At 36.3% G+C, this 26547-nt stretch overlaps 4 protein-coding genes across 5 annotated transcripts; 2 read left to right on the plus strand and 2 right to left on the minus strand.

Moving 5' to 3' along the window:
* LOC145639914 (RNA polymerase II C-terminal domain phosphatase-like 3) lies at positions 1-6961 on the minus strand. Its single transcript, XM_081691236.1, has 12 exons — positions 5942-6961; positions 5715-5847; positions 5494-5549; positions 5299-5359; positions 3804-5201; positions 2804-3418; positions 2553-2699; positions 2182-2450; positions 1959-2070; positions 1369-1626; positions 1141-1187; positions 1-1014 (listed from the first exon to the last, which is right to left on the minus strand). The coding sequence occupies exons 1-12, from the start codon at positions 6601-6603 to the stop codon at positions 951-953; spliced, it is 3822 nt and encodes a 1273-aa protein (XP_081547362.1). The 5' UTR covers positions 6604-6961; the 3' UTR covers positions 1-950.
* Positions 6962-9833: 2872 nt separating this feature from the next.
* Positions 9834-10454, plus strand: LOC145583013 (uncharacterized). Its single transcript, XM_081642722.1, has one exon. It carries the CDS (start codon positions 9834-9836, stop codon positions 10452-10454), a length of 621 nt encoding a protein of 206 aa, XP_081498848.1.
* A 2101-nt stretch (positions 10455-12555) lies between these two features.
* On the minus strand, positions 12556-18383 carry LOC145639922 (uncharacterized). Of its 2 annotated transcripts, none has more exons than XM_081691248.1 (14): positions 18060-18383; positions 17872-17962; positions 17653-17781; positions 17407-17504; positions 16837-16920; positions 16515-16648; positions 16258-16330; positions 16143-16188; positions 15856-15965; positions 15673-15780; positions 15514-15573; positions 14217-14278; positions 13041-13356; positions 12556-12924 (listed from the first exon to the last, which is right to left on the minus strand). In XM_081691248.1, the coding sequence occupies exons 1-14, from the start codon at positions 18147-18149 to the stop codon at positions 12700-12702; spliced, it is 1626 nt and encodes a 541-aa protein (XP_081547374.1). In that variant the 5' UTR covers positions 18150-18383; the 3' UTR covers positions 12556-12699. The 2 variants fall into 2 exon arrangements, with proteins under 2 accessions (XP_081547374.1, XP_081547371.1); XM_081691245.1 differs by having other exon boundaries at positions 17653-17787; positions 18060-18382.
* A 1990-nt stretch (positions 18384-20373) lies between these two features.
* LOC145628242 (transcription factor bHLH76-like) lies at positions 20374-22490 on the plus strand. Its single transcript, XM_081680571.1, has 6 exons — positions 20374-20394; positions 21256-21480; positions 21611-21676; positions 21749-21817; positions 21993-22076; positions 22189-22490. The coding sequence occupies exons 1-6, from the start codon at positions 20389-20391 to the stop codon at positions 22336-22338; spliced, it is 600 nt and encodes a 199-aa protein (XP_081536697.1). The 5' UTR covers positions 20374-20388; the 3' UTR covers positions 22339-22490.
* Positions 22491-26547: the final 4057 nt, after the last annotated feature.

Below are 26547 nucleotides of genomic sequence, written 5' to 3' on the forward strand. Positions count from 1 at the left end.
TAAGATCAAAACAATCAAAATATCACTTTCTGTTAATTAACCTATTTCTCCTATGAGATTACTTGAAAAATGAAAAATTCAACAAACATGCAGATTAGACTTATTTGACAAACAACCCACCATTCGCCCAACCACTGGTTCAGATTACTTTTACAGTTTTACCTTAAATGGTATATCTTTCATCAAATTTGATTCAGATAATCTTTGATAATGTCCCAGTTACCACCCAAAAAATAAATTTTCATTTTTAGTTAGTTACTCGAATTAATGATTTGGCCTTAGGAATTTAAGAGAGCAATTGATCTGGCCAGCATTCAACTTTGCCCTTTGGTTTCCCAGGCAAAGTTGTAAAAAATCGTGCTTTTCTGTACATCGCATCAAGTTAAATCATCCCTGCTTATCCCTTCACTTTGCAAGAAAGGTACCACCACATATCCTCAATATTCAACATTTTAGCCTCCGCGATCAATCTCTCATTAACCCACGACACTGATTTCCCACCAAAAAGCTACAGCCAAGAAAACGGCTTCTCCCCCTCTCTATGTCAAACTGTAGAGCATCAACCACCAACTTCCTCTATCCCCAGTCATCGAGCATCAACAATTATCACATGTCCCAGCAGTTACTACATTCTACACTACCTTGGCTGTAAAATCCAATCCCTTAAACAAACACAGCCAGCCATTTTTGATGGGCACCCAGCCATCAATTACCCGATCAACCATCACTAGGGATAAACCATCCTAAATGTCAGGCGAAAAGTCAGGGGTGAAAAGATAGGGCTGGTCCTTGCCATCAAAACCACATTTTCAAAATCACTGGCAAGGATGGTATAAGGTCAGTTTCCTCTTGGTATCAGCTTTTCATGAATTTGAGGAAGGCTACCTAAAAATATCAATCTGCACTCAACAGTTTCTGTTCGACCAGAGAGCTGGACACACTATAACCTTTCACGATTTCACAGCAAAATCTTGCTCATTTACCCTTCTGTAAAGTAATGCAGAAGCTTCCACCCTGTCATGCAGTTGAATATAATAATAGTAATCATCAGAACAAATTAAAAAAAGAATAAAGATCTACTAGGAATAATAATTAAAACTCCATAAAATAAACTAGGGTTAGACAGGCAGAAATTCTCACCAGCCAGGATGCACAACAAATTTTCCAGTTGATATAGCCCAGTTAACCTGTTACAAATCAAATAAAACCAAGGCATACTGTTAAAAATGAAATAGATTTATGCCCTTATGGGCAATAGGTAATTCTTCTGATCAAACAGCCATGAAGAACGATTAATCACAGACAGTCTCACAACTAACAGTCTCACAATCAAGGATTTACAGTAAATTGGTGAAAAAAATAAAATACCTTGTCAGTCCCAAGAGAATTGGCCACTACATGGGTAACTTGTTCATCTATTTGGTTGGTGCACACAGCACCAAACTGCTCTGCTGTCTGCCAAAGTGGGTGTAAGTGAGGTTTAACTTCCCCAACAGGGAAAACCCTGCTAAACACAATGCGGCAGCCAGCAAGAATCTTTCGCTGCTCAGCAGCCAAGATATTTCTCACATCCACATCATCCAGGGAGTTGTGAGCAAAGAAATTTTGGTGTATCCTCTCTATGACCTGTTTAACAAATAAATACACAAGATCCAATTTAAACCATTTTTATTTCTGATTATGTGCTTAAATGACAGATTTGGAGGGAACGGGAGGAGAGGGAGGGTGAAAATTTTTATTATTTGTAAACGGGATGAGGAGAGGACAGAGAATAGGAGTGACCCATTTTCCCCCCTTTTCATTAATCCAAAAACCCTTCAAATAAAATTAGAAGATTTGGAATGAAGAAGGAAGCACATGCTCTCTATTCCCTAGAACCCTCACCTCCCAGCTCTTTTACATAAAAAATATTAACCAACTTCACACTTAAATCCAAGAAACTTCTGCAATAGACTTACTGCCAAAGACGATGCCAACGTTCCTTCTTCTGGTCTCTCATCATGGTCAATCTCAAGAAGTGAAGGTCCTGGGAGCCCAAATTGCCTCCTACTACACGGAAAATAAGTATACCTGTGGGACATACGATTATGAGGTGTATGCAAAGCAGTGAAAACACAGAAAGAGACAAACATAAATACAAAATAAATTCCAGAACATTACACACTACTTGTATTCGCTTACCTTTCGACAACTATCAGATTTAGCTTGTTATGTGGCCAAACTCTGGCAGAATCATCAATTATAACAACAGAAGATTCCATGCCCAAAACACCCTCTAAATCCTTGCTCTTGGGTACCCTCTCATCTCCATCAACAGTATCCCCATCATCACCCCGTGAGATAACTCGCCCAGAAAACAAACTTCCCTTTGGATCAAGCACTTTGGCCATCTCAGTAGCATACAACTTGTTCCCCATGGTATATAGGTGAAGTTCATAAAGCTTACTAGCCTGGAAAAGTAGTGAAAGTGCTCAAATTAATCACGCTGCACTAAGCAATCAAGTTCTAGCCAGTAAAAGGGTGAAAACTAATTTTGTTGCAGACATACATACCTTCTCCAAGAAATTCCAAATACCAGGCCGTAGCTTTGTCCACATCGCCATATGTGGAAAGCGAAAGAGATGTCGCCGGGGCTTTTCACGATCTTGTTCCTCTTTCTTTCTCAAAATCTCATCATGCACAGGATCTACCTCCGAGAACTGTGAGGAACCAGATCCAGATGATTATCTATGTAATGTCAAGAGCGCCAATAATATTAGAATAACAGAGGCACTTAAGTAATAGCCTTAAGCACCACACTCACCTTTGCTGAATTAAGCAGCGTATGATCCAGATCCAACACAAGGCACAATTTGTGGGAAGCAAACATTTTCTTCTGCTCGTCAAGCCTTCTAGTTCTCTCTTGCTGTATAGCAGCCTTTTGCTGATCATCATATCCATCAAAATAATGCTCAACATCTCCCCAATTGTTCTGCAATTGTGGACCAGTAGAAACTTCTTCAGGCTTCAATGAAGACCCACTACGCTGGTCGCCAGTGTTTAATACTCCACCAGAACTAACACTTTCGCTGTCCAAATTAACTTGCACAGATGGAGAACTTAATGCAGGTGGAGACTGAATACTGGAAGTTAGTGGGGTAGAAATAATGTCAGCAATATTTTTCAAATTCTTAGTAAACTGCTTAGTAATATCAGGCAAAACTGGGGTCTGAGAAGATGCAGCACTAAGGCTTTTCCCATTAACATGCTTTTGGAGATTGAAATGGTCTTGGAGTCCTTGAGTAGTTGCATTTTGAACTCCATTTACTTTTGTCTGCTCTGGTATAGAACTGCCAGTCCTTTGGACCATATTGGCATGCAGGACACGACGAGGGTCACGGGGTTTCATGCGAAGTTTTGTCAATTCATCCTGCGGACTCTGCAAGTACATCATGTTTACAAAATATTAGCAATTAGCCTCAGTTGCTTTAATTAGGCATGAGTTACAAAGCTTCAAAACAACAGTTCAAAGAAAGCAAGCATAAATTACACATAGTAGCCTTGTTGGTACATTGGATAATATAAGATGGCCGCCAAGAGCAACATAGAGCAAACCACTAATAAAACAATGTATGGGGTACATATTATCATTCTAAATCATAATGATGTACAAAGCAACTCCATGCAGACAAGATCACAACTAGCAGCTCAAAGCCTCAAAAGTGAGAACTCAAGTGGCTAATTGCAAAGGAAGCAACAAAACACCTTAAAACATTATTTATTTTAAATGGGAAACCCCATAATCAAAGGGAACAGTGTCTCACCGTGACTGCTATCTGAGAAGGGACCTGAAGCAATCCTGCACTTGCCTGCCCCACCCCAGGCGAAGTTGTTGGAGAAGTGCTAGGCGAGAGAGATGTTCCTAGTATTGAATTAGAGTTCGCAAAGTGTGATACACTTTGTAAAGATTCACTGGATTTTTGCTGCTCCTTCATAATGTTTATCCATGCTGCTGAATTCCCTGTGATGCCTTTTAACAGAGACTCCAAGGACGAGGTGCCACTGGTATTCTTTGTAGACTGAGTAGTTGTATTCACTGTCGCACTGGAATTAACAGTAGCAATCCCAGAAGAAGCGATACCACTTCCTATTTTCCTAGGATCAACAGCCGGACCCAACAGCCCTCTGCTTGCAAATTGTGGTCCTAGAATACTACTACTAGTCTCCACTCCAGTACTTCCAGGCAAGGTTTTTACTAGATTTACATTTGTGGACATCTCTTTGGTAACTAGGACATTTCTTGGTCTCTTGGAAACAGGACCATCCGAGAGGGGCCCCTCAAGTGCCTTAGTCTTCTTAGGATTCATTATCTCGCCCAACGACTCTAATTTAGCTGCTGGGCTGGACACCATGGGTGAAGGGCAGAAACTAAGGTCTAATGAGCCAAAACTGGGATTAATATGCCGAAGTCTAGGATCTCGACTCTTTGCAGTGGGCCGCGATAAAGAAGATGATCCAGCACAAGAAAGTCCAGCACTAGTGCCACTAATCACCCCTTGGACACTTGAAGTACTTGTATAAGGAGCAGAAGAAACAACTGGTTGTGGAGTTACAGAGGAATTTGTATTCCTACTAACAATATTATTATAGGCAGCAGAGCTAGAAACCTCCTCATTGGAATCATCAGGTCCTCCGTCATTACCATCTTCGGAAGGAGTTGGGCTAGGAAGTGTGTCAGTTGCTTGGAATGTACTCCGAACATACCTTTGTTGGTAGCTTGAGACAGCTTTCACTGCTTCAGTTTGATAGGGATGCACAAGAGATTCCTCCAAACTGTGGACAACACGGGGAAAAGCTGCTTCAACGAAGGGCAAAGGAGGCTCTGTTTTGCTGGTGGGTGATGGAAGACTGTCTTCATCATGAACCATATGGAGATTTAGCAGAGGTCCATAATTGCTTCTTGCCTTTACATTCGAAGGAAGTTGCCTCAATGCTTCTGACAGAATGTCACTGTTCTTTCTTTCTGGCTGATAAACAGAAGATTCAAATTCCGCTTTCTTCAAATACTGGGAACTGCTGTCACCAGTATTCACGGTCAATGTATTTGAATCAGTGAGGATAGCCTTGTCTGTAACTGACAGTTCTTCCTGCCTGTCCCTGGACTTGGGCTTCACTAAAACCACCGGTGGTGGAGGGGTAACAATGGCAATCATGCCCTCCAACTAATAATTAAAACATAACACGATCAAATTTCAATACTAGAACGAATCGGAAGTAAATTCATATGTCTAAGGAGAGAAAACATTGCAGTAAACCAACCTCTTTCCTCTGTTCTGGTGTAAAAAGAGCAGAACTGAGGCCCTTAACAAAAGTAAGCAGTCTGCATTAAAGATTTGTAGGCAAAAAAGTACTTGATTGGTCAAAAGAGGGAGAAAACAAAACAAAACAATGGCCTCATTTACTACTGAGTACTTAAAATCTGTAACTGAAACAATGAAGGGAACAAAACAAGACCTTGACATCCTATCCTTATTCTGATCCTTTAAAGTAGGGGTCATTGAACTGTAAACCTGAAAGAAAATAAAATAACAAACATCATACATTTGAACAAGAAACTTCCCTATTGTACAAACATCATGAATTACACCACTTCAAGTTACGAAATCGAAATCGAGCATATGTATTAAAACTGAATTCAACACTCAAGTTTCGAAAATAAGAGAACATTGGCTTACAGAGTAAACACACTGAACAGCAGCAAAAGCTTGTTGGATAAGCGCATCTTTGGAAGGAAACCAGGTATGCAACACCAACTCTTTCAAGCTCTCTAAAGAACCCTTCAACCGAGCACACACGATATCGAATGATCTAAACAACAAACACACAAACAACAATCAATCAAACAATCAATTTGTTTCTCCCGATAAATTATTTCAAAGCAAAGTGATAATATCAAACTTACTTATTGGCTTCAGCAATAGTGACATTCTGAAGAACTTTACGAATAGAAGAAACCTGATTCTCCAACTCTTCATCCTCCATTTCCAAACCTCCTAACCTACTAAATTCATCTTCAACTTTTTTATTCGCATTATTAGTAAGTTTGTTATGATTACTATCAGTTTCGTCATCGGAATCGAAATCAATCTCGCCTTCTTCCAATTCACCTTCTTCCTTCTCACTATCAACCATTTCAGCAACTCCATTATTACCACTGCTATCTAACTGCTGCTGCTGCTGCTCCTCCTTCCCTGCATCAGCAGCAGCAGAAGTATCATCACTAACTTTATTACTACTGTTTTTATCATCCAATTCTACCAAAGCTTCATTCAAAGGCTTATTCTGTACAGCTTGCGCCCACGCTAAATTGTGAAGACCTGAAGCTCCATATCCTCTTGGATAATACTTGTACAAATTATTCATCCAATACCTGTTGTTGTTGTTGTTGTTATTGTTTTTGTTATTCGATGTCGAATCCGATGAAGCCGTTGTTGTCTTGCTCATTGATTGTTGTTTCCATGGCTTAATTTCATCCTTACTAATCTCAACAATGGCGTTTGAATCTGCTTCTGAGATTTCACCATCTTCGCCGCCATTAGTCTTGACCTTCACATCGCTTCCCATTTGAAATTATACTACCTAATTTAACAAATCTAGGGTTTCTGATTTCGAAAAAACTCACCCGATCTATGATATTATACAACAAAATTATGTAGTTTTTAAGTTAGATCTGGAAATTTCCGTCAAAATTAGGGTTTCAGATTTGAGAAACTCTTTTATCTTTTCGGTCGAAATTACAGAAAAATTAAAAGTCAGTAAGCCTATCAAATCTCAAATTAAGCGACTCTTAACCGCCGAATTTGACGATCTATTCAATTGTTGATTTTATTGAGATGATGAATTGAAGATCCAGAACAAAAACAAGAACACGAATTGAAGCCGAAAGAGGAGAGAGAAAAGAGAAGATGACGTTGATGATGATGTTTAATTCACGATGGAAAACAAAGCAAAGCAAATTAAGAGGTTTAAATAAACCAAAATATTTTTAGCACACACTTTGATTTCGGATCTCAGCCGTACACGTCAGCGATCCGAATCAAAAAGTAGTTTCCTGGCCTTTGGATTGATTGAATAAAGCACTGACAGTCGGCACTAAAGCCACTAATAATTCTTCACTTAAGGTTATGTTTGCATAATACTACGTATTAGGAATTTTAGTTTTGATTTAATTAAAGCTATAACTTGATCTATTTCTTCTTGTACTCGTATAACTGAATTTTAAATTTGCATTAGTTAAGTTAGATCAATGTCTCAGGTTATCACATTCACGATTTTTTTATTTGATTTGATCTTTTACTCCATATATGATTATTTATAAAATTTATTTTAACAAGACTTAGGATTTATATGAATTTAAGTTTTGAGTCGTTTGAGATTAATTTATAAACATCATTCAAATTTCAAAATATAAATATAAAGACTTGGGATTTGTTTGGATTTATGTTTTGTATGGATTTGTAAAATTGTACTGTAAATATAACTTAATCTATTTCATTTTGTGTGTGTGTGTGTGTGTTTTTTTTTTTTTTTTGTTAAGGGTAAGAATATAATACAGGAACTTACTGAACTGGCACCTTTGAAGGGGAGGCTCACAAGCAAAATTTGGGAGTTTTAATTAATTTGTATAAAACACGAATATTTATTTATTCCAAATACAAGTTCTAGAAATATTCAATCATAAAATTTATCATTGGAGTGATAGTTACAACTTTGGATTAACATTGTAGTTAGTGAATAACCATGTACTCTAGTACCAATTTTATTAAACATATCTTAATTTAGGTTTATATAATGTTCAAATATTTATTTTCGTCTACTTATCTCTATAAAACTTTTTTATTTTTGAAGGGGAGATTAAAATTCATTAATAATAAGTCATACGGCACTTACATAAGAAATCGTAATCGAACAATACAAAGACAATTGAACCAATTACAAGTTCGAAATAAAATAAACTACAATTGCACGCGCAAATTGACTTCCTGAAATACCCTTGTCTCATATAACGTTGTCCTATGCAGCCTCTTGCAAGGGGGTCTGGCAATAAGTTGTAGTTTCTGACGTGAACCTTCATTGACTCAGAATCCTGTACTCCTCGACCTGAATTCAAAACTGGCGTCGTACACTTTACCATTGACAAGACAATCTCCGATTCAAACACGGATTTCAGCTTGGAAGCATAACCCTTCAGCCCAAACCAAAAGAAGATCAAACCAAAGCCCCATAGCCAAAAAACCCGGCTCAAATCCTGCACCAGAAGATCGACACACCGATCTGCAATCCCCATAGCACACCAACGCACCACATAAAAAGAAAAAATAACAAACCCGAATAAACCACACACACAAAGACAGAAAAAAGAGACCCAAACACCGCACACACCACTAATAGAAAAAACAAAAGGAAACTTAAAAACGAGAACTACGAACGTGACCATAAAAACCGACCCCGCAGCCCATCCGAGCACCACCACCAATACTCCGAGATTCACCAACCCAAACCACTCACCGCCGGACAGTAAAGCCCGAACCGCAGAGACCCGCCCGAGTAGCCCAAACCCCACAAACCCCTGAACCGCGGCAACGACGGCTGGAAACATGAGAACGACCCTACGCGAGGGACTCAGAGGGAGATAAATCTCCCTCCCCATTCCCCTACAAAACGTCGCGACGACGGGCAAGGCGGTGGAGCAGAGACACGGCGGGGAAGCTGAAAAGAAGAACGGCGGCAGGCCGGCGAGGAAAAGAGGCGGCCGAAAAGGGTTAGCAGCGCAAGTTGCTAGGACGACCGGATAAAAAACCAAAATGAAAAAAGAAAAAAAAACACCCTAAGGAAGTAGATCGGAGGCTCGCCGACGTTGTGGCATGGGCGGTGAGCCGCACACCCGCCGGCGATCCTCATGGTCGGAGAAATTTTTGAGAAAAGTAGGGTTTTGGGAGAGAGAGCTAGAGAGAGAAAGACTTGATTCACGAGTCTCCCGTACAATTGTACTTATCTCTATAAAACTTTAGCTATGAAATTATAATATTATGTAATTTTTATATACAAAAAAAAAAACACATTACAAATTAATAACATCTCATTTGATAATTTTCTATCTTTTAGATAAAGTCACCGAAGCAAAACTATTCAAAAAGGAACTTGTTCACAATATTTTTCTAAAAAAGTGCGCAAGCACAATATAGCAAGTTTTACCCCCCGGGACAAAAGCTAGATGGAACGCGCGCCACGCGCTTTTTTGGAAATACCAAAAACCACCAATACCAGCCCCCGTTTTAAGATTACCAACCTTTTATGCCAGCAGAAATCCGACAGGCCGCGCGGCAATTAGAGTGGTTTCGCTTGCTCCTCAATTGGCGACGACCCCCAGTTAAGCCCCATCAAGGTCCTGCGGTGATCATAGTTTAGCGATGATGCACCCAGTCTTTCCTTCTTTGTCTCGCGAGCATTTCTCGTGGTGGTGGTACACCGACCACTGCCTTGCTGTTCCCCACCCATGTAGATGTGACCTTTGCTTCTTACCGCCCTAAGCGGTAGACGTGGTAGTTTCTTTCTAATCCCTTTGCTAGTGGTAGTTTTCCCTCTTTCATATGATAGCTTGAGTTGTTATGTTTTCTGAGTTCTTTTAACTCAAAAAAATTAAAATAATACTAAGAAGAAAAATTAATGTTTCGTCCATCTATTTGATGATTAATATGATTTTGATACCAAGAACCATTTTCATCTTGTTTTTGTTTGTGAGGTTCATTGGTAGAAGTTTTAGTCAACCTCCTTTTTCTTTTAAGAAGTTAGTTATGGATTGCCAAAAATTGATTAGCGCCCTTATGCACACACACTTGAACGATGATATTGATGAAAGTATCGTCAACTTTGCTACTAATAATTGCCGCCGAAATATCCTAAATCAAGTTAAGGCCTTGAATGAGGAGGGCAACATCATTTTCAAGAAAGGTGAAGTCGTTCATGCTGGGGCTAAGTATGATAGAGAGTTGAAATTATTGTTTTTGTACTGCCGAGAAATGAAGATGATTGTGTCCTTCTATAAAACATTTGTCATGTCCTTTGAGTTAAACCTTGCAGCTTGTGTCCTAAAACTTCGTGATCATGCACAAACCAAGGGGCATTGTCGCTCGATTGTCATTATGCTTGATGGAAGTAACACTAAAGCCTTTTACAGAGTAGCTTTAGCCGATATCAAGCTCAATCAACTTGAAGAGGCTCATGAAGACCTTGGCAAAGCAGCCAAAGCTAAGCCTAACAACCAGGACATCCTCCGTGAGATAGAAACGGTGGAGGGGCTAAGAACCAAAGCTAGCAAGCTCAAGGGCAAGGGTACTAAGGATTCCGACTTGTGCCATGTCATTATCAACAAAAAGGGGAAAGATCAACAAGCCTTATGTCAATCTAGAATCTAATAGGATGCTTGATAGAGATTCTTAGAGTGGTGTTACGAAATTAACCACCATGGATGCTACTAGTGAGATGATGGTAGAGAGCCTTAAGGGGGGATGATAAGACCACTAGTCCCCTTAACATTCAAGATTTTAGAAAAGCTAAAGACAAGGGATATGATCAGGGAGAACTCATATCTTCTTTAACAAATTGAGAGTTAATTAGTCCCTCAAGATTTCCGCTTTATCTTATTAGGATCTCAGTCAAGGGAAAACCTTGAGTTTTTCCACGAGTGAAAGAAAAGACCAAAGCTCACAAAGCAAAGGACTTCAAAGTTCTCGTAACCTTGCTCATGCCCAATAAAATGATGGGTCGGAAAAGAGGAATTGCGCAAGGAAAAGCCAAGAGAATAAGGCCAAGCGATTCCTGGATATCACCTTGGTTAACCATGTTGTTGGGCTTCCCAAGATCAGCACCGTTGTCGTGAAAAAGTTAGATAGATGATCATATATCTATTTGCCTAACCTATAGCAGTAATAAAGGTTCAAGTATCAAGGAGGGGATTGAGTATGAAATTTTTATTGTGGAGGCGGATGCACCATGCTCCGTGCATCCGCTTCTTCTTTAAAAAAGGCAGAATGAACATATAATTGTTCAGTAAAGAACATATGGTTTTTTGTAAAGAACATATAGTTATTTTATAAAGAACATCACATATGGTTGTTTTGTAATGAACATATAGTTGTTTTGTAAAGAACATATAACTATTTTGTTAAAAAAAAATCCAACTTTATGTTCTTTGTATATATGTAAAGAACATTCGTAACATTAATAAAGAGCATGATAATATAATGTAATGAATATTATTTTTATTCAACAAAAAAAAAAAAAAAAAAACATAATAGTATTTTTTAAAGAACATTTAGCCTTTTAATCTTTAAATGAATTATTTGTTCCATAATTGAAGAGTTTTGGTAATTATTTCCCAATCTCAATTTAGAAATTTGTATATTTCCTCATATTTAATTTCACTTGTTTGAAATTTTTAGAGAGAGGAATAAAAATGTTAGAGAGAGAAATAGAAAATTTATAGAGAAAAAGAAATTCTTGTGATAGAAGACGATGGCTACGCATTTAGATCGAGTTTCGCAGTGCTTCTAATCATTGTTTTGTTAATGAAGTGATTTTTAATGAAGGTGAATATGTGGATTTATTAATCAAAGATCGAAGGTAATTTTGAATGAAATTTTGTATTTATTTTTTCTTTAATTGTGTTACTTTAGATTTCAATTAGAATATTCTGTAATCATAAAATTCATTGTTTAATTTACCTTTTTAAAATTTGATGAATCTGGATATAGATGTTGAATTTGAGAACAATGTGACAAAGGTTGAAGATGATGTTCTTTATGAGATAGTGTTATGTTCATTTCTTGAATCTTTACAATTCAATAACATGTTCTTTTCACCTTAACTAAATGTTCTTTTCATTTTAGCTAAATGTTCTTTACGTCTCTATACAATGTTCTTTCCGCTTTTTTTTGGAACGGATGCACCATGCGCATGGTACATCCGCCTCCACAAACCACTAATTGTATTGAGTATTCTGCGAGATTTTTAACTACCAATGACATCGCTAAAGTGGAATCTTTAGGTTCTAATGATGAAGACCCCATGAATTTTGAACCCGACCAGGTGCAATTTTTTTCCACCACTCTCTACCTTCACGTTTTCTACCTCGTCAAAGAAGTTTGGAAGGCCAAACAGATCAAGGGTGAAGAACAAGAAAGGTAAAAGGTAATAGAGGGTTTGTTTTTACAGGTTCAAAAAACACAAGGGATGAAGTGTGGAACAACTGATGGCTAGTACTGGCGATGTGTCTCCTCAACTCCCTTATTTGCATTATCATGTAGTCCACAATGTTTGTACCCCCTATCTCCTTTTTAGCACTTGTATTAGTATGGTTACGAGAGTCAAATGGTCAAATTGTAGTATTGAGTCAATTGGGAGCTAGCCTCCTTTTTGACCCGAAATAATAATAATAACAATAGTAATAATAATAATAATAAAATAAAAAAAAAAAAAAAAGGAAAGGAAAGCAACAAGCACTATTTAACAATGGGCTCAAGGTCAACTAAGCAACCTTAATAATATAATATACTCGTACAAAGTATGTTGTAAGATTCTAAGACTACATGAGTAATTCTTGTAATATTTCCTTTGAATAAAGAATATCCTACTCCCTAAAATCTAATTTTCATGTAAAATCTAATTTCCATTGACATGTTTATCATTTTTGTTCGAGTATGGAGGATAAATTGTATCAAAAATAATTCTTGACAACATATACCGCACTTCATGCAAACTCCCAATAGCCAATGACTCATAGTTGATCTTAGTCCCATGCTTTGGCGCGAATCCATTTTCCCTTCCCTTTGTAACACAACTTATAATCCTCTCTGTCCGCAATTGCAGTGGCAGTGAAATGAAAACCTGTAAAAATTAAGAAAGGAAAGCAGATTAGCAAAAATTATCCACCCTTGTATAATCTAGCTTAAACCAACAAACAACTTTAGTGATGATTTTATTACATCAAGCAATAAACTAACCAAATCTGAAAATGGTGCCTGTGGATACTTCGCCATAGCTTGAGAAACAATATTCTCATCAGTCATCTGACACAATGCTATTTTAACAGCAGCAGCAAGATCTTTGACTTCATTTTCCAAATTATCACCCATACTTTGATTTTGGTCTTCAAGTAATTCACGGAAACCTGAAGCATGTGGTCGAGTGATGCTCTTAGCAATGTTAATCGCTTCAGATAAAGAGCCACCATTGTGGACAGCTAGACAGAAAGCAGCTATAACCAAAGGATCCCGTGGTTGGTCAGCCAATGCTTTGTGAAATGCTAATAAGCATACCCTGCAATGTGATGCAAACAATTAGAAATCGAAAGGCTCGAGTCTGATGGATGGATGTATTAAATATTAATAAACCTATATACATAAGGATCATGGGCTCCATAAAAGTAAAAAATTCAGTCGGGACTTGCATCAAAACAAAAACAATTAAATATAATCCCAAGTGAAATGCTACTCCCTTTGTCTGATGAATTCTGTAAAATTTGTGATGCATCAGGTTAATGGGGAGTGGCATTCTAGATTTCTAGGTAGTGCAATATGACTAATATTTTGAGGAGGAGGATAACTGAGTTCAATTCAAGGTTATTTTTTGTAATCAAAAGTGACTTTCTTCATCCCATAATATCCAAATTGGCACGGTGATCAAGAAGAGTAAAACATGGAGAGAAAAAGTGGGAAAGTGAGTGTGAGGACCAAGCATAGAGAAGACGCAGAGGAAAAGCCTACTAAACAAAGTATTCAAGAGAGAGAGAGAGAGAGAGAGGGAGGGAGGGAGAGAGAGAGAGAGGGAGGGAGGGAGAGAGAGAGAGAGAGAGAGAGAGAGAGAGAGAGAGAGAGAGAGAGAGAGACCAAAGTGATACCATGAGACCTGCACCAAACTTTTCACCAAACTTTTCCTAATATTAACCAAATAGGGTAATGGAGCAATCTCAAAAGGATACCCAAAAAGGAATATGGGGCAAACAAAAAGGGTCCTAGGGAGTAGGAACTAGAAGTATCAAATCCAAGTCACCTGATACTTTAACATACAGCATTTTCAGCTATAATAACAACCTATAAGCAGCAACATCAAATACTGATTGGTTCATGCAATAGCAATCAACCAAAGCTACAATTATCTAGGCAGGTGAAATTTCTTACCACAAGCTGCTATGGCATGGACGATCTGGTGCTAGGAGTTTATCCAGATTTGAAAACAAAGACTGCAGACAAGTTAAACACAATATAAGCATGTAGCACATTGTTGGCTAGAATAGAATGACTGAAACTTAGTGGTGGAATACTATGAATTATTAGTGACCAAAAGTACAAAACAAAGAGATTAAGGACTGAAACGAGAGATTAAGGCTATGTTTGGATAACAAAAAATGGAAGGAAAGGAAAGGAAGGGAAAGGGAGGGAGACAAACTTCCTTGTTTGGATAATATGTTGGGGGAGGGAAGGGGAGGGGGAGGGATCCATTTTCCCTCCTCCTTTAATAAAGACCATCCCTTCAAAATTGGAGAGATTTGGAGGGAAAATGGAGCTCGTCATTTCCTCCACTTTCCCTTCCTTCCCCTTCCTCCTATTTCCCTCCCTTCCATTTCTCTTCTAATTTGTTATCCAAACATAGCATAAGGGACGAAGAAGTAAGATAAAGGAAGAACAATTAAAGATATGACTGAATTAGTGCTAACCAAGGTGCAAATCACCAATTACAGCCTTGCCAATCTTTCGAGAGGAAAGACACACTCCCAAACTTCATCAATCACTGATCAAAATATTCAACATGATTATCTCTCTCTAGCTATCTCTATTTATAGAGAGCATTTACCTAACAAACAAACTAACTTCTCCTTCAAGCTACTAAAATTTAATATCATTGGAATATAACTAGAAATTCAATCAAGGTTTGGCATAAAAGCTAAGGGATGAATTACTTGAGTTAAGCAAGGAAGAATTGAATGGGTCAACTTCAGTGGGCATATTTCTCAAAATATTATGAATTTTGACATCATTTAAGTTGGATGTGAATCATGCTTCTCACAATAGATTCAGCTTCTTCATACAGCAGATACTATTTGGAGGGCAGTCAATCAATATGTTGCCCACGACCATGAATGATAAATTGCAGGCGACATTGAACGTACTACAAAATGATCATAGTGATCCAGAAGCCAATGTAAGAAAGAGGAACCTGGGAGCTAATTTTAATCAGGTACATAAACATTACAGTAAACTTAGCAGCTGCCCCTCAAAGCGGCTACAAATATTTTGTAATCACATGCATAATATAAGGCTTTTTTTTTTTTTTTTTTTTTTTTTTTTTTTTTTGCAGACAATGTCATATATTCAGGCAATTCAGCTGCATTTATATTACACTTATAACACTAAACACAAACTAGGGAAAGAATGAAAGGTTTTTTAATTGTAGAAGAAGGCAAAATTTTCCTCTTACCAGAAGCAAGTTAGACCTTTTGTCTCTCCTTCGAAAACCCTGTGAAACAAAATATGCTGCCTGCAGGCAAAAAGTAACAATTATGTATAAGAAATAAAATATGGACACAGTAAGAAGTCAGGCAATTGTCCTAACATGAAAAACATAAAGATTTCATACCTGTAAAGGTAAGAGTATCTCTAGAAGGCCATACTTCCATAGTAACCTTAAAGAAGCTTCAGCAGACCCATAAGCCAGCATATAATTCAACTCCATAAGGATCCTTCCCTGCAGCATTCTGTGAGACTCTATGTGTGAAAAGCAAGAGAGACAAATCATAAAAAGAAGTAAAGGTATAGATACCTTGTCAAGCCTTAGCAATGAGTAAGATAATTCTTTCAAAGAAAGTGCGAGCTCTTTAGTAAATTTAAACTCTAAGCGTGCTGCAATTCTAAAAGCGCGTAAAATTCGAGCTGCAAAATCAGAATTTATCTGTAAGATGATGTACCAGACGAAGATGTAATGGTATTGGTATCCCAGATTATAGAAATATAAAGTTCCAAATCTATTAATTACATGGTCGATTTTCAATCTTTCAACAAGAGAGTTATATCAAAGACAGAACAATGAGAGAAAATTATTATGCTTACCACAATCTTCCGTGAAAGAAGAAAATGCCGGGATTACTGTCCGCACCTACATGAGCACAAAAAATAAGCATTTGATAACCACAATGGGTGAGAGCAACACGAGAGAGAAACAAACCCTAGATTTTTTAATATCTTCAATTCCACCGATATAGTCATATACTAGCTTTGAGTAAGGATCAAACATCAGCCTGCAAATATCACCAAGGAAAATAGGGTGGGAAAGTTTCACAAATAACTAACTTCGGAGAGTGGATTGATGAGAGAGGCAAATGACAATAGTAAGATTATAATAGGATCATTCGAATTCAACCAGATTAGTTAAGCCAGAACATGCAATCTGAAATATCTGACTTACAAAAGTCATGTAAATACCCGTTAATCGTAAAGTCTCGCTGAATACAATTTCTCCAGCGAATATAATCGTGCTCGTCACATCCTCGAGGCCTTCTGAAAAGATGATCAGAATTCTTCCTTGGCTTCTTTGCAACAGTGCTAAAGCTTGACACCTGTTCTGACAATAAAATGCCTCAAGTTGGAAAACTGAGATGTTGACAGAGAAAAGTTGCCAACTGAAGAAAACTGACATAAACATAACTCTCACTCTCTGCTCTTTTTTTTCTTTCTTTCCCCCCCCCCCCCCCCCCCTTTCTATTTAGGGATGTCACTCTAATTTCACGCAATAAGGATTGCAAACCTCAATAATAGAATCCGCTACATGCACATGACAAATAGGAAATCGCCTTCCAACTATTTCACACCGAGGAAAGCTTCGAACAACCTGAAAGTAATACAGAAACAGTAAAATCAGAGACCATCATAGTCATGTACATCTTACTTAAGGATATGTATAGGCCACTAACTGACCACAGAACCAAATAAGATCACTTTGGCAAGAGTTCAGCCGCTTTCTCCCCATGGGGAGCAAATAGGCTTCCTTATCCAAACATAAAACACTCATTTTATAGTAGTATAGTGTTCTTATAGCCAAGTTAGGAAGTTCAATTCAAAACACAATAACACATCCTTATCCTAACATAAACATCCCTCATTCCATTGCACCATCTTATCAATGCATACGATATCACACAATAGTGTTCTTTAATCCAAGTAACGAACGTTCAATTCAAAACACTGCCCTATCCTAACATAACAATATAACATCCCTCATTCCACTTCACCAAAGACTTGGGCCATTTGAATGTCTTAATAGAACAAACATAGATGAAAAGGAGTGACGAGAATGTTGTGTTGGCAATAGACAAACCTCCTTAAGCTCAGCTGAAGTGATGATGTCAAAATCCTTGGGAATTCTCTTCAAGATGAGGTCGCGCACGCACCCTCCAACAAGGTAAACCTGGTATCCTGTGAGATAAGTTTATGAAAACAGAAAAGCCACTATAAGTCATAAATTGCAGACATACAGGTATACAAAGAGAAAATTGATCCTACAAAATATATTTATTGAAAGGAATTGTATGATAGTTTTAAAATAGTAAAGAGAAAGACAAACCCTTGTTCTTGAGGGATTTAAGAACATATTTAGTATGTTTATCAATCATGGAATTAGTGATGCCAAGTTGTTTGGAACTCAACGTCTTCCACTCTCGAGTTTTACATTGAATACCACCAACTCCATTAACTACACCTTCAAAACCAAAAACTCAATCAACAACAACAACAACAACAAGAAATCAAGCAACAAGAAATCAAATTTAAGCAGAATAAAAACCTGGTGAATTAGGGGTAGGTTTAGGAAGGGTTGGATGAACATCATCTGCTTTGGGAGATTCAATAGCAGAAACAAAAGTAATGCGAGGAAACTGCAAAACCCCAGAAAACCCAAATCAAAATTGAATCAAATGAAAGTAAAAGAGAGAAAATTGAAAGAAAAAAAGCAAAAATGGAAGATTAGTTTACCTTGGCAACACAACAGATGAAAGGAGGACAAATTGCAAAGGGTCGTTTACTGTAACCCAAACCAATTCCTATTGCAGCAGCCATTGCCATTTTCAGATTCTTCACATCACAATTCTTCCCCTTTCTTCTGAATTTGAAAGTTTTGCAGGTTTAATTGTTGGTTTTGCTATTTTCACTTCATTTTCTGGGCGGCATTAAGGCTTCAGAGTAGCAGGTTTTCTCATCCTTCCGTAAGATTCTTGGTTTTGGGAGGGATATTTTTAGCATTTGGGCCTATATGCTTCTTTTGGTCAATGGTTACCTTTCAGGCCTTTGACATCTAAACAAAACACTACTAGTAGTCTAGTACTAGTTCTGTTTAGACAAATAACCACTACATGGTCTATGTCTTCTAGGTATTTTTGGATAGGTAAAAGGAATTGTTCTATCTAAGCGAAATCTTGCATGAATTATGGTATGTTTTCTTCAGCTTAATTTCAGTTCAGTTTCTAATTTTCTTCTCTCATAAATAATTCAGTTTAGTTCAGCTCCAATCAATTTAGTTCAGTTCAGTTCAGTAAATCAATACAAGCCCTTGGTCCAATTAAAGTGAACGGGCTAGCTCATTTGGAGTGGGAAGAAGAGAGAGATCACCAATCATATTGGCTTAGCTTAACTTGGTTGTTTGCAAATATGGGATAGAAAAATTCTTGCACGTAATCCTTCTTCTACAAAGTATTTGGTTAAAAATAATGATTTCTTATAACAACTTACACTAGTAAATCATAATAAAGTAAAAAAAAAAGTTACATATTATCGGTATATAATGCCTTGTTCTTGTTATTTGGTGTTTACCAAGCTTTAAAAAAAAAGGTTTCAATCTACGAGCTTCATTGATCTTAAGTGAATGTGACAAACTGACAACCAATTCTACTATCAACTCTAATACCACAACATCACTTGTAAAGAGGAGCAAAACCCCCTATAACAAGTCAATTAGTACTTATAGAATTTCATTGTGGATCATTAATTTATTATTAGTAATTAGTAATTTTTCCTTAATATATACTCTGCGTTATTACTACATATAGTCATATAGATATGAAGGTAAAGTTTTATTAACGTGGCATAACAAAATGAGAAGCAAATGCATCCATGATAAAGTTAGGACCACTACTATGAAGCCGGACTTTAGTGAAGTATTCCAAGGCCAGTTTTCAGTTTTCATCCCCTTCACATATCTTCTCTCCATTCCTAAGAAGCATGCAAAACAATGGTCAACATTAAGTCCTTGAAAACCATATAATCCATATTGACTCAAATGATACATACATACAATACAAAGTATTAGCATATATATATATAAATAATTTTACTACATGCATAGTCGATATAGATATAGATATTGATATTGATAAATGATACGGAGTAATAATAACCGTTTGATGTCGGCTTCAGTAGTAATCGAACTCAGAAAGAACAAAAACTAAAAATGAGAGTTACATGCAAAGTTGCAGGCCATTTGATAGCAAAACCACGTGGTACAAACATGGGCGCCGACTACTTAAACAACCGATATATGTTAATGTATGTATGCAGATGCTCTTTTGACTATGGTTTTCTGGCTTTAGTAGTACTAGTGTATCGTTTTCATGTTCTGTTATATATGCTAGCTGGTCCCTAACTATCTAACTCATAATCTTTGAACTCCTCCTTTGTTCTAGAGGATGCAACTAGCATTCAAGTGCCCCCCATCCTCCTACTTTATCCTCTTCCTTTTTCTCCTCTCCATGGGATGTATGCGATATATAGGTAATCACGCCAACATTAAAGAAGAGAGTGTAACCACATATAATTAAGTCTGACACGGTGTAAGATTACTACTTTATAAAATCAATTGACAACAGATAGATAGATAGTCCATTGGACTTGCAATTTGTATGTGAGTTTTATATTAATAAAACCGGACTATATACATGGCAAGACTTTGAAGGGGCTTTAAATTAGTAAGTCATAGCCTCCAAAGGCCCACTAATAAAAGGGTAATACAGAGCATGTTAAAACTAATAGGTCTTTTTATTGGTCTGTCCCCTCAACAATCAAGTCTGACTTCGCCTCTAATAGTATACGTTACCACACTGTATGTACAACATATGTAATGTATATAGCCAATTAAATTGAATTTCTACCAATGCAATGAATTAGATTTAACATGATCTTATAAATCAAATTCAAAAACTCTTGTTTATCCAAGAAGTTTTGAGAAGAATGCACCACTTCTTAAATGGTGACTACACTACTAGCTAGTGTTGCATAGGAAATCAGCCGCACATGAAAAATCATACAGGGAATGGAGGTTAATTGTGTTCATTCTCCTGGGCATATGCAGTTACAATTCTGCTCAAAAAAAGCGACCACTCATGATGCAATATATTTTTTGACAATGACAGCCTTAAATGTACCATTAGGATTATTCATTATTATTGCTAGTTTTCTAAATTCCCTTTGCTTTAATTTCAGTATTTGTTGTGTTACACTATACTATATATATTTTTACAGCTCTGTTATATGAAGTACTATATATATATGTGCCTTGTTCATCTAGCACCAAATAAACAAGCTACACAAATAATATTGGAGTTTAATATAAACTCAAAATGTCAGCTACATGGTACCAGCAACCCTCTTCATTTTTATGTGTGGTGGATGATGGACAACAACATCCTCATCATATCCAGTCTGCTCATCACCCTGCTAGCAACTACGATAATGGAGGCTCGTCGTGTACAAGTAACTTGACTACCATGCCACATAACATGAATCATAATTATTCATGGATTTGTGATAACTTCAGTACTTTTGAGGATTTTTCTCAGTACTATGATAGTCATCATCAGCAATATTATCAGGCCTCTGATGTTAATGAGCTCACACCTGTACCCGAAAATACCAAGTGTAGTACTATCCCTCCTGAGGTAACACAAAAACATTGTTACATTACAAATTTTGCATGCATACCTAGCTACAATTCTTAAGACTTTTGTTGTAACATAACCTAGGAAAACCTTTTCTCAATGTAATATTGCAATAATAGACATATATCAATATATGACTACTATATACGTACTGAATACTCGTATTTGATATTATCTTATAAATGTAACAGACTACATACTATATATATGTACTGAATGGTCATTGCTTGTGTATAATATAGGGAACAAGACAGAATACGAAAGGGAGACAGAGAAGTCGAAGGACTGACAAAAAGAAAGACAATGTCTTAGAGAAGAAGAATAATACAACACAAAATATTAGCAAGAATAATGAAGAAAAAACAATTTGTGATAATAAAGAGGATGCATCAGGTTGTAAAGATGGTTGTGTGTATGTAAGGGCCAAGAGGGGTCAAGCCATAGACAGTCATAGTCTTGCTGAAAGGGTATGTCTTCGAAATATATATATATTTTATTTTTAATATTAAATACTTGTATTGTATTATTATAGTAAACATTAATTTGAGCAAATAATTAAACATTTCTTATGAAATACACTTCATTTAATTCTTTCAGGTAAGAAGACAAAAAATTAGTGAAAAGATGAAGCTCTTGCAATCCATTGTTCCTGGTTGTGACAAGGTGCGTCAAAATTGAACTGATTAATGTTGTTCGTTTCGTTGTTTCAAAACTTAACATTAAGCATTTTTACAGATAGCAGGAAAAATCCCAACACTAGACAACATAATAGAGTATATTCACACATTACAGGATCAAGTCAAGGTAAATATACTGACAAAGTCATGCAAAACGAGAAAAACATATTATTCATTGATGTCTTTTAGTACTCCTTTGGTTTTATTCTTTTCTTCCTTTTTCCTTAAATTAACAGAATTTGACCTGATAAATTGTCATTAATTATTCACTCTAATTCTCACATGTATGTGTTTCCATGTAGTCCCTAATGACAGAGATTGCTTTGGTTGATCCCACATTTGATGTCAATTATCTTGCCTTAGAATCGATTGTGACACATCTAGAGGTATGTACAACTCTTATTACTATGTGAGATTTTTACTGACTAGTTGATTATTAAAGGTAAAGCTTTCGACTTAATATTTTTCTCTGTGTTTGTGTGTGTGAATGTGTGACAGAATTCGTATGCTACGACTGATGGTTCAGAATGCACAAGGTTAGCAACTCAATATCAGTCCATTCCTTTGTATGGAAGCAGTGCTCAGGCGGTATCTGCACTTCCCTCACCTTGGCTTGCTCTTCTAGAAGACCGGGAATATACAATTTAATTTCATGTATTATGTCTTGTTTTAAGAGTAATCAACCCCCCTCATTCACTTATTTTCTAATGGAATGGGGGCAGAGGTGGTGCATGTATGTTATATATGTCGTCGGATTGTGGATATAAATAAATGGAATGCAGTACAATTAATTTTAAAAAGGTTTAAACTTCTAATAGTTGCAGCAACAAACTGTATTTGGATTTAACATCTCCATGTATGTAAAGAGGATGTTTAAGTTTTGATCTCTATGACCAATTAATGCTATAGAGTTTAGACTGATAGTCTACCGCGATTTTATTACAATAATGCTTATAGAACAATTAGTTTTTAGATGGTATCATGTATTCCATGAAACATGATCCATTGGCAAGTCAGAGAACTCGAAAGTCTGCAATGGGGTAAGCCTTTCAAGTTGACATGAATCTTGACCATCAGTCAATGTAGCATTGCCATAGGGATACGGCGTGCTTGGTCTCGCTTCCACTTCCATATCATCTACTACAGAAAAGTCTGAAAGATTGTCCATGTACATGTAGCTGTTAGAATTGTTTGTGACACCCAAGTTGGAAACCAAGCAGCCATTATTATTCTCATTAGTATTAGTACTATTAACCGAAGACTCTCCAATATTATGTTGTTCGGCTTCCTTTGATGCTCCGATCACCTGCTCATTAGGAATGTTACATATATATAATTGCAATTAATCATTCATACTATAATGTATATTATGATATATTTTGTTATAAGAAATAAGTAATCTAGACCAACGAACTTACGTATCTTCTTCTTTCTTCATCTATGTAAATGCCAATATAGTCCCCTGCTTTCAAATCATGGACTTGAACAAAATGTCCTACAAGATGCAAAATCTTCTCAATGCATACACTTAATTGAATTAAACAATAATTGAATTTGTTTGTGCATAAAAAAGTGTCACAAAGTAAGAATACTTCAATTTCGAAATGTTGAAGAAGGCCCTTACGAGTTCCTTCTAGGGAATGGACTTTGGACTTGTTTGTAACACGGTATCTGCTCCATAAAAGGGGATGAAACAAAGTGAATCATATAACTCATTATTCATTATATCATGTGAAGAAACAATTATACATATATGAACATATCTTTATGTATTGTGAAAAGGAAATAAAGCATACTTAAATCTGAAGCACCAAATTCCTTTAGTTTCTGTATCTTCCATATATAGTCGCATACCATGTCTCGAGCTTAAATAAGGCAAATGAGTTTCAGCATCCCTCTGTTATGGAATCATATAAGACTATATTAGGGAAATGATATCGATTTTAATGGTATAAATCATATATCTGGACCAACAATAATAATATAGTTAGAAGGTTTAGCTGACCCTAGGAATGATTATTTTGTTTTTCTTCAAGGCATCACTGTGTGTAAGCTCCTTGCCAAAGAGGAACCTCAAAGGCCTTGCATTGTTTACCTGTATGTACGTGTATTCATCAAGTTTGTTATGAGCGTTAAGGTTCAAAAAAGGGGGCCTTAAGCAACAAAAATGCCCTTTTTGAAACAAATTTGGACATACTATATTCATGATTACAAAAATTATGTACTTGTAAATAGTTTTTGATGTTATGATGGACTACAATAATTCAAGGTAACAAACATTCTGCACTAGTACTAACATGTAACATTAACAGTGTGGCTTGCACGCCTAGCCTAGGGAGCATAATCCCTTCGCCACGAAAAATGAGTGATAATAATCCAACATAAGTTGGTTCAAATCAAGTGCTAAAAATTAGTTGCATAGATTATTGGTGTATAACCTAGCTTGTTCAATTCGGCTAGAATTTTTTTATTTAGGCATGGTAAACACGTGCAAGCGCGAGTTTGATAAATATAATGAGATCATCCAAATTTTTGTGCTAAACACAATTGTACTCCATAATCAATAATCAATCTAGGAAAGACTATAAATTTTTATATGATCAAGAAAGTGCAGTACTACCTCCGTTAAAAATTAGTTGCAACTTTGAAATATTTTATATCTCACAAATATTACCCCAAAGTTGTAACTAATATTTAACGGAGGTATTAATAATTAAAATTAAGGCCATATACAGTTAGAAGTAGTGCATGCAGGGAGGAATAAAAGGAGACAGTAAACAAAGAGTTAAGGTGCTTACAGTTAGGGGAGCAACAGTATGGTAGTATACCGTAGAGGGAATAGGTAAGGATGCATGCCATTCGGATTGACCAACAGGCATCATCAAAGAATTGATGTTGAGAATCTGCTGCTGCTGCTGCTGGCGCGAAATCTCTGATGCACAAGAGCACGTCCCCTGACTACTGATAACATTTTCTGAATTATTATTATTGATTCTTTGAAGGGGAGGCCACACCCAGTCCTTGTTACATGACATGCGCGTTCCACCTACTGCACCACCGTGACCCTGGCCTGATAAAAATGGCCCAAAATTCACGGTGTTACCTCTAGAGCAACCAGACACCATGGTGAGTAAAAAAATTGTTTAGCTATTAGCACCAAACTGCTGCCTTTTACAACAACTTCAAAATACGAAGTACAATAGTTGCAGACTAATACTAACAGCTATATATATACGTATATTAAATTATAACTGATTTTTCCAAACTCGAGTTTAAAATTAAAAAATTAAATTAAAGGAAAAAGGAAACATATATAGGTGTACAAATTTATTTGGGTTAAAGAGTATATGTATTAGTGTTACTGCATGTACATACACCCCTATCAGATGAACGCTTGTCAATCAGGATCATTAACTCTTGTTACAAATTTAACAAAGGAAGAAATAGAAAAAGAAAACACGGTATCATTCAAGTGTAACAAATTTAGGAGTTATAAACACATTATTTTTGGGTTAAAGGTTACAATTTTCAGTTTTATATTTGTCTTTTTGTTGATTATTACATCCCTTTTTCTACATGTATCAGGGTGGATTTGATTACATTAAATAGTAAGTTGTGTGTGATGTTCGTATATTTTGGATTTATCTCGACTCAAGTTTCATCATGCAACCTGTTGTACCTTGCGTGAGCACATAAACACAAGTTACTTGCATAAAATGTTACATTTTCTCAACGATTATATAACTTAATGTACACTAAACAACAATTGCCAGCTCAATCACTAAGTTAAGGGTATATATGCAAGTTCTCGTGAAGACAAAGCAAATGATAATTTTTTAAAATTTAAAAAAAAAAAAAAAAAAAAACCTTTAATCCTGCTTGATATCCAATATGATACACAATGGTCAACCTTAATAAGTAGCTAGAATGCCGAGTAGAATCAACAAAGATTTCTCAAAACTTTAATGTAGATAGCTAAGCATGCAAGTATTGCATAGCTAACTTCCTTCGAGTTTGTTGTATATACTCGGGTGTACCGCACTATCTCTCAACTTCTTCGGAGGTTCACGGACCGTATTTTCTTGCTTTAGTAACTTTTTAGTTTGATGTAAAATTTATTTCTTTTTATTTATTTTTGGTTTTTAGAGAGTCACAACGTCGAGTGATGTGAATTAATCACTAAATGTTCTAGACTCAGGAGACAAATTCTAATAACCAATTAAGCTATCCGACACTCTATTTATTTTTTTTCTTAACTTGATGGGCATTTTAATTTCATTCCTATAATTAAGATATGGAGACGGTTATGTTATGTGTACCTTTCTACTGCAGTCCTACCTCATTTATAATAGTTGACCCAATTCTTTTATCGAGCTTGCCAACGTACAATTTTAACGATTAATATCTCTAATTGTTAACATAATTAACAAAAAAAAAAAATTAAAAAGTGGGTATTAATAAAAATTACTTTTAGACCATTCAAACAAGATTTTACATGACTTTGTTTTTTTTTTTAAGTGACTACAAATCACAAAAACTAGTCAAAATGTAGTTTAATAATTTGTGAATAGTGCGAAGGTCAAAGTGTGTCAACTAAAAAAAGGAAGTACAAAGTATTAAAAATTACTTTCTACACTTTTTATTAATTGCACCCTTTAGAGTTTTTACGCTTGCCAATACAAAACTTTGACCGTTATTATCTTTAACTTGCTTTAATAAAAATTATAAATTATTGATATTTGAAAAGCATTCCATAAATCAAGACAAATCTAATAACATCCCACACGATTATAATTTTTTTATGTACTACAATACCTCCGTTCTTTTTTGTTTTACTCGTTCATTACTCATTAGCTT

The sequence above is a fragment of the Chenopodium album genome, chromosome 1 (genome assembly GCF_948465745.1).
Source record: "Chenopodium album chromosome 1, dcCheAlbu1.1, whole genome shotgun sequence".
Classification (NCBI taxonomy): Eukaryota; Viridiplantae; Streptophyta; class Magnoliopsida; order Caryophyllales; family Amaranthaceae; genus Chenopodium; species Chenopodium album.

Excerpts from the sequence above, each read along its gene's own strand:
- LOC145639914 (XM_081691236.1), bottom strand. The coding sequence starts at position 6,603 with ATGGGAAGCGATGTGAAGGTCAAGACTAATGGCGGCGAAGATGGTGAA. Across the intron at positions 5,848-5,941 it reads ACTATTGCTGAAGCCAATAA|ATCATTCGATATCGTGTGTG; the intron begins GTAAGTTTGATA and ends TTTGTTGTTTAG. Across the intron at positions 1,188-1,368 it reads ATTCTCTTGGGACTGACAAG|GTTAACTGGGCTATATCAAC; the intron begins GTATTTTATTTT and ends GATTTGTAACAG.
- LOC145583013 (XM_081642722.1), top strand. The coding sequence starts at position 9,834 with ATGGATTGCCAAAAATTGATTAGCGCCCTTATGCACACACACTTGAAC.
- LOC145639922 (XM_081691245.1), bottom strand. The coding sequence starts at position 18,149 with ATGGCAATGGCTGCTGCAATAGGAATTGGTTTGGGTTACAGTAAACGA. Across the intron at positions 17,788-17,871 it reads ACCTACCCCTAATTCACCAG|GTGTAGTTAATGGAGTTGGT; the intron begins GTTTTTATTCTG and ends TTGGTTTTGAAG. Across the intron at positions 16,189-16,257 it reads AAGATATTAAAAAATCTAGG|GTGCGGACAGTAATCCCGGC; the intron begins GTTTGTTTCTCT and ends GTGCTCATGTAG.
- LOC145628242 (XM_081680571.1), top strand. Across the intron at positions 21,677-21,748 it reads TTGTTCCTGGTTGTGACAAG|ATAGCAGGAAAAATCCCAAC; the intron begins GTGCGTCAAAAT and ends GCATTTTTACAG. Across the intron at positions 21,818-21,992 it reads CATTACAGGATCAAGTCAAG|TCCCTAATGACAGAGATTGC; the intron begins GTAAATATACTG and ends GTTTCCATGTAG.